The sequence below is a fragment of the Kryptolebias marmoratus genome, linkage group LG24 (genome assembly GCF_001649575.2).
Source record: "Kryptolebias marmoratus isolate JLee-2015 linkage group LG24, ASM164957v2, whole genome shotgun sequence".
Classification (NCBI taxonomy): Eukaryota; Metazoa; Chordata; class Actinopteri; order Cyprinodontiformes; family Rivulidae; genus Kryptolebias; species Kryptolebias marmoratus.
This window is the reverse complement of record NC_051453.1, coordinates 13,168,731-13,176,384: the sequence shown is the minus strand read 5'-3', so window position 1 is coordinate 13,176,384 and position 7,654 is coordinate 13,168,731. Positions and strand designations below refer to the sequence as shown.

The 7,654-nt window shown below is 40.6% G+C and overlaps 2 protein-coding genes across 5 annotated transcripts in view; one reads left to right on the top strand and one right to left on the bottom strand.

Moving 5' to 3' along the window:
* Positions 1-3,592, top strand: part of LOC108230596 (LIM/homeobox protein Lhx8) — a 4,809-nt gene extending 1,217 nt beyond the window's left edge. Inside the window, exons 3-8 of one of the 3 annotated variants that reach the window (XM_025003923.2) lie at positions 124-245; positions 615-832; positions 922-1,025; positions 1,847-1,942; positions 2,233-2,422; positions 3,391-3,592. In XM_025003923.2, coding sequence (XP_024859691.1) covers positions 124-245; positions 615-832; positions 922-1,025; positions 1,847-1,942; positions 2,233-2,422; positions 3,391-3,467 — 807 coding nt within the window. In that variant the 3' untranslated portion in view covers positions 3,468-3,592. Of the gene's footprint in view, positions 1-123; positions 246-611; positions 833-921; positions 1,026-1,846; positions 1,943-2,232; positions 2,423-3,390 lie in introns of all 3 variants that reach the window. The other 2 variants (XM_017406944.2, XM_017406943.2) reach the window with 2 other exon arrangements.
* Positions 3,593-3,792: 200 nt separating this feature from the next.
* Positions 3,793-7,654, bottom strand: part of slc44a5b (solute carrier family 44 member 5b) — a 28,843-nt gene continuing 24,981 nt past the window's right edge. For both annotated transcript variants that reach the window (XR_005232829.1, XM_037974271.1), the window contains one exon: positions 3,793-7,445. Coding sequence is in view for 1 of the 2 variants with exons in the window: in XM_037974271.1 (XP_037830199.1) it covers positions 7,354-7,445 (92 nt within the window). In the remaining variant the exon portion in view is untranslated. The remainder of the gene's footprint in view (positions 7,446-7,654) is intronic.

Here is a 7,654-nt window from a genome sequence, read left to right as displayed (position 1 = left end):
GGGGTATTTATTCCATCCCCCCGTCCTCCTCCTCCTCCTTCTCCTCCTTCTCCTCCATCTCCACCCTTCCTCCTTCCCTCCAGACGGCCTGTCTTCTGCTAATTCATCGCATCTTTGCTGCAGGTTAACGACTTGTGCTGGCATGTGCGCTGCCTCTCGTGCAGCGTGTGCCAGACCTCGCTTGGCAGCCACGCGAGCTGCTACATCAAAGAGAAGGAGGTCTTCTGCAAGCTGGATTACTTTCGGTGCGTGCAACCACTCCGCTCACCTTCCGAGCGCACGGAAAGTTGGGCTCGAGGATCGAAACGATTGCAGAAAATTAAACAAATTATTATTATTTTTTTAAAATCACAACAAAGTTGCAGAAATTGGTTTCTTATTTGGCTCAGAGAATAAAAAGTCAAATAACAGGCAACGTGACTATTGCATCATTATTTTAAAAAAGAAGAGCGTCCTAAAATGTGTGCTCTTTATCATAAGGCTGATTAGAGAAAAATCCTGCCAGTTTTTGGGTTTAAAATATCCTGGCATGAAAACTGATTATAAATGAAGAGAGTGAAGGAAATGTTCATTTTTCATGAAATTAAATGAGACTTGGCTCGTCCCTGCAGAAGATACGGCACCTGGTGCGCGTGCTGCGGCAGGAACATCCACTCCACAGACTGGGTCCGCCGGGCTAAGGGCAACGTCTACCACCTGGCCTGCTTCGCCTGCTTCTCCTGCAAGAGGCAGCTCTCCACCGGGGAGGAGTTCGCCCTGGTGGAGGGGAAGGTGCTGTGCAGGGTCCACTACGACTGCATGCTGGACAACCTGAAGAGGGCCGTGGAGAAAGGTGAACAGAACCTTGGAGGGATTTCTGGTTTGGTGCTTGTTGTTGTTTTTTTTTCTTTTTCTTCAACTAATGGGGACCTTCTGCTGCAGGCAACAGTGTCAACATGGAGGGAGCCGTGCCCACCGAACAAGAAATTAACCAGCCGAAGCCCTCAAAGAGAGCCCGAACCAGCTTCACCGCCGACCAGCTGCAGGTCCGCGCCGCAACTTTATGCACGCGCAAAAAAAAAACAAGAAAAAAAAAGTTTATTCGATTATTGGGAGACGTTTTAGCGCACATATTCAGAAAAGCCGAGCAAAAGCAGTTCAGTTATTTTATTTTATTTATTTATTTTGTGATTTAAATTTCAGAAAAGACTGAATTAGAAATGGAAAAAAAGTGTTCAAATTGCTCTAAAGCTTCTAAACTATTTAACAAATAAAATAACTTCAGCTAAATGATTTAATCAGGTGCTCGTCTTTTTTTTTGCCAAAGCTGCAGATCGTTTCAACAGCAGGAGGCCTCCAGCATGTGTCTTCATTTATAATACTTTATAAACCTAAATCTTGTCATTTAAACAGTATATCTGTTTGTGTCTGTTATGCAGAGGCTTTAGGTTATTTTTTCCCAGTGTTTAAAATTATTCATATATTCAATACAAAATGTTAAAAAATTGAAAGTTGCAAAAATAATAATATTAATTATAATAATGGCGTAATAATAGTTTATTCTGGTGCAACTATTAAGAGAATAGCGACATTAAAGAATGATGTGATTATATTTTTAATTAGATTTGTATTTCTGATTATTGTGAGTACATAAACTGTATTTCCTGACTGGTTTTACCTGAAGTGATTCGACATTATCGTGGTTCATAACGATGCAGGATATAGCTGTTACTGCCCTTGCATTTGAGCCTCATTCATTGTTTGACAGTCAGGTTCAGCTGATTTTTTTTTTTTTTTTTTTTTTTTTTTTTGAGCAGAAAAAGCTTGCTGTTATTTACTTGCCGCTGCTCCGCCTGTGTCTATGCAGGTGATGCAGGCTCAGTTCGCTCAGGACAACAACCCTGATGCTCAGACCCTGCAGAAGCTGGCGGAGCAGACCGGCCTCAGTCGGAGAGTCATCCAGGTCAGTGGGAGTTCAGAGCACAGAGACAAACACACATGATGGAGCAAAAAAAGACTCAGAGACATGCTGGGATTCAAACCTTTTTTAGTCATGAGATAGATTGGGGTCAACTTGATGGCCTTTGTGAGTTAAATAGGGTAAAAAAAATACTGTTCCTATATGAATTATCAGAAATCTCAGTGGAGACAGATTTAATTTGGAGCAAGGCTGTTCTGTCTGAAAACCTAAAACTACAAAGCCTCCATCATGACGAGCTGTTTAAGCCGTGTTCTGTCCTGAAAATAACGCAGGTCTGGTTCCAGAACTGTCGAGCACGCCACAAAAAGCACGTGAGCCCCAACCACACCTCCAGCACCCCCATGACCACCCTGCAGCCCAGCCGCCTGTCGCAGCCCACCCCGACTCCCGAGGAGCTGCAGTACACAGCGTACGGGGGCCCGGAGGGCTCAATGCTCTCGGCGCTCCACTCCTTCATAGACAGTGAGCCTGAAACCTTTTTATGGGGACTTCTTTCACATTTTCTGTTATTATTTTCAGCGCTGCATGACTTGTGACCAAAAACTACAGACGGAGCGGCACATTGTAAATGATAGATTTGTATCTTTACACTTTAATTATCATATTTTAACCCCATATTATATGTGAATTTACCACCCTCTTACTGACTTCACAACAGTGGCATTCAAGATCCATAAATTAGCCTTTTTTTTAAAAAAAAAACAACAACATTCGTATTAAATTTTCTAAATTGAAAATAATTACTGAGCCAGAGATGATTCATGAGCAACAAAGAGTCCGGACGGATTTAAGTGCAATTTATTTTGAAGTATTGTGATTCAAATGTTTTGCTGTATTTGCAGCAGCTGAACATCTGGCCCAGTGAATTATACAGGCAGTAAATACTAGCGGTTAAGACAGAAAACAATGCAGGAATAACTTATTTGTGATGTAATAAAAACTATTTCTATTTTGAAGCAAAATGCTATATTATTTTATAGGTTGATGCACTAAGATATCAAATTTCAAGATGAAGAAATTCTGCAGGTTATTAAAAATTTTAATGCTCTTATTGTATAAAAGTACTTAGCATTTCAAAAACCTCAACACTAAGAGAAACACGCAGAGCAAATAAGTGTCGGCTGTGATGCTTAATTTAACAGGATTGAATAAATTTATCTGGATCTGTGTCAAACTTTATGTAAACCTTTATTTTATCATGCTTGACTTCTCCACCAAGATTTATTTGTTTGAACATTCCGCTTCAGTGTAAATAAAGAGACAAGCGTCTGCATTAATTGGCTCTAATCTGATTATGCTCAGACAAATTTTGGATCCAACTATATACCACACGGTTATGTTTCGTTCTATTATTATTTTACAGATTATGTCACCTGTATTAAGCTGGTCCATACTGATGCTGATGGGTTTTTTTTCCTGTTTGCCTGCAGTACACTCTCCTCCTTCCATGTTTCAGCCGCTGCTGCCAGCCCACGCCATGACCTCGCTGCCTGTGTCGCACGCCTGAGCTGCTCCCACACACACACACACGTACAGAGAGAAAGAGCAGCGTCAAACCTCCCCAGTGTTTGTCCATCACATGCAGCTGCAGTATTCTGGTCTCCATGGTACAAAAAAAAAAAAAAAAAAAAANATCAAGTTGTTGTGCTCCATCCATGACATTTAAATGTGCTACACAGCATACGACAGCAACATCGGGTTTAAAAAAAAAAAAAAAAGAAACGAAAAGAAAACCAATCATTGCACCCGTTTCTTTCCTAAACTTCATCCTTGGATATTTCTGTTTGAAGCTACTTTTGGACGTCAAAGATTTAAAGTCCCGATGTGTAAAGGGTTCGGTGTACCTCGCACAGTTGTGACACATTATATTTGTTTGTGTACTTCGTGACAATGTTTGGCTGTGGTACTCTAAGTGAAAGCCAATCCTCCCTTCCCCTTGAAAAAAAAACAAAAAACAAAAAACAACTCCATATTATGAAGGTGAATTTGTTTGTATAAATGGTGCAATTTAATTTATTGTATGTGAAGTCTGTTTTCACGAATAAATATCTAATTTCACAAACCTGTCTGTGTTTACATCTCAGGCTGCACATGAGGGATTTCTGAAAGGAGGAGCGTGGGTCCTGAAGCTGTCATATTATTGTTTAATATGACAAAAAAAAAAGACTTTTCTAAATAAATAAATCAACACAAGGCAGACAATTAAACCCCGAGCAGTCTGGAGCATCAGCTAGACGCTTCTTTATAGGAGAGAAATTCAACTTGTGTCTACTCGTTGATTGTGGTTGACCAAAAGAATCTTATTTCCACACAAGGGAGGGAGCTGAGGGCATATAGAAACACGGTTCTACCACCCTTATTGGATTTAAGGTATTCACCCGGTGGGGATAAATAAAGATTCATAACTGAACAGGGTTTGTAAAAAGGTTGTGCAGTTTAACAAAGAAATGACAACATCGAGACATGGGTGGGATGCCCCGCTGAGCACAACGTGGGTCGTTTGTCCTCCTTCTCACACAAGCAGAGCTGTTTTGCCTGCGCCGAATGGCTGCGTGTCTCAGCGTGTTCAGGTGGAGCTGGTGCCGAGGGTGTGTGTGTGTGTGTGTGTGTGTGTCAGTCTGGAAGTGCTGTCACTCTCTGAGGCTCCATGGGGGCAGGTTCTCCCGAATGCGAGTCTAAGGATGAGAATCGCTCTAAATGATGCGTAAGTCCACTTAGGGTAAAAATAAATAAATAAATAAATAAATAAAATAAAAAATAAAAAAAAAGACTTTAGTTTTAATGGCAGTAAAATACAAAGACACAGTGTGGACCTGTCAGCTGCTGAGACGTTCGTTTATTTCATCAATCTCTAAAAAAGGATTTTGGCTTGAAGATAGAAGCCAATCAGAGGCGTATCACAGCAGGTTTAACCACGGAATCAAACACACCGTGAAAGCAGAATAACAGCTCTTTCTGCTGGCTTGTATCCTAAAAAGTTGTCAAAGTGAGCTGAATTAGGTCAACACATGTTGTACACTGATGGTAGAAAAAAAAAAAAGTTACACCCAGTGGTCAGCAGAAAGCACACCTTTGGAACACCTTTAAAACCAATCGAGCTCGACCATTTGATGCTCTTTTATTCGATTCAGTCATGGCAAAAAGAAAGATCGTCATCTTTCAGGTTTTTAAAAATAAGGACATTATTTACATACTCTGGTCTTTAACAGGCTCTAAAATTATTCAGAGCTAATCTCAAGCATTCAAAAAGACAACAGATTCCACCATGTCCTTATTTATTAAACAAAAAGAAACTAAAAACGCTGTATGTGAAAAACTAAGTACACCCCATGATTCGGTAGCTTATACAACCATCTTTGTCAGGGTCTCTCGTCATTGTGGAGGAATTTTTGGCCCACTCTTTCCAACATTGCTTCAGTTCGTTGTTTGCAGTCATGCGTTTCTGCACAGCTCTCTTAGAGTCCGGTTGAAGTTTAGACTTTGACTGCATGACTGCAACATCTTGAGTTTCTTTCACTTTTCAGCCGTTCTGTTGTAGAACAGCTGCTGCGTTTGGGATCATTGTCCTGTTTCATCAAGACCCAGTTTGGTTAAAGCTTCAGCCGTCCCACAGATAGCCTCACGACTGACTCTATTACTTCAATCTACAGAGGAGTTCATGGTCGATCAATGCCTGCAGGGTGCTGCAAAACTAGCCCAGATCATTAGCCCTCCACCACTGTGCTTGACAGTCGGCATGAGTCATTTCTCTTGAAATGCTGTGTTTGGTTTTTGCCAAACATGGCGCTGAGCATGAACACCTCTGCTTTGGTCTCGGCTGTCCCGTGGGTCATTCAGACACAGCTTTGCAGCCTTTGCCTTGTCGCCACGTTCTGCTTAGAAATAAGAGGCTTTCTGCTGTCAGTCCTTCCAAACTAGCTGTACTTGTTCAGTCTTTTACTAACCGGCCTGTCATGAACTTTAACCTTTAACTTACAAACTGAGGCCTGTAGAGTCTCAGGTGGAGCTTTTGGGTCCCCCTCCCCCCACCCAAATGCCTCTAACCATTGCATGGTCTTACCTTGGGGTGAATTATACAGAGACGTTCACTCCCAGGAAGATGAGCAACTTGTGAATAATCTTTCTCCCTGCAGAACGATGGATCTGAGTTGTTTGGAAATTGCCTAAAACCCTGTTGTTGTTGCTTCTCCGAGGTCATTGCTGATGTCTTTCCTCCTTGGCATTGTGTTGACACACACCTGTGTTCTCCTGAACAGCAAAAACTCCTGCTTTTATAGAGGCAGCAGCACCTGATTGATACTTTCCTTCATTAATCCTATGGAAGCAGCAAAGGTGGACTGTGTCTTTAACAAACAGCATTTCCACTTTGGATTTGTTTTTGACATTATCTGTTGTGTGTTTTTGTACACTTGAGGTTTGATTCCAGTGCTTTTCAGTAACTGGTAAAGACCAGATCATTTTTATTTTGTTTTGTCCTGATAAACTCAACAACCGACAGAGGGTGAACTTTCTTTTCTCCATGATTGTACATTTTATCACACAGAAACACTTTCAAAAAGAATATTCACTGTTCTCACTGCATTGTCCTCTGGGTCACACATGCAGCAGGATGACATGCCCACACCAGCAGCAGGTAAAAACAACAAGAAAACAGTACATACTGTATGTAACACAAAGAGTTTGTGGATGGTGTGCTGGTTGGGCACAGAATCCTGCTGAGAACACACTTCTGATTTCAAATCCAAACTTTTCATCTGGTTTACTTTTAACAAAAAAAAAAAAAATATATATAAATAAAGACTTTTTGATTCAAAAAAATAATCCAATCAAGCATCTTTAAATGTAAACTGTCACAGAAACAAATAATTAGACGCCCCAAAAAGGCGCCTAAAGGTGACACTTTACACGCTCAGTGGTAAATTTGTTTGTCACTGTGACAAACTCTGTGGTTGAACACAGACGAGCTGATGTTTGACCATTTCACGCAGCTGTGTATTCATGCCTCAACCCTGCCATAAATGGCATCTAATACCAACTGGCACCATCTTCTGGTGGAAACTGGGAACCACAAGAGATTAAGAAGCACCAAAAGCAGACTTCATCACAGTCCCAGTAAAGATATATTGCAGTGTAAAATGACTACGGCTCTGAAACCTTTACAACCAATAAAGCATTATTGTGCATTTTTAAAAATTACAATCATCTGGTGTGTGTATGTATGTCAAACCAACATCTGGAGTTGAGTCAGAATTAAAAAAAAAGTCCATAAGATAGAGTTCAGCTTGGTTAGACCTACATGTACGTCCCATTTAGCAAAGGGTTTAAAGCAACGTGGGCTTGTACCCTGTTTTGGTAAGAATGCTGTCTCTTCCACCTCTTCTTCTTCTCTGATTTCAACCATTTGTCTTCTTCAGGATCTTCATCAATCCTTTGGACATGCAGTAGGGTCGGCCTGAATCCCCATCATTCACCTCCAGATCCCTCACTATGAAAAGAAACATTTAAGGAGTCAAAAAGTTACATAAAATGCAAGTAAAAAGCATTGGGTACTCTGAAATTTTAGTCACAAATGTCTTAAAATGCACTTGACAATATTTGAACCATTTATGTTTATTCAAAAAACAAATATTCACATTTTTATTGGATTCACACATAAAAAAATCCCCTGTACAAAAAGAATACTGAATAACTTCC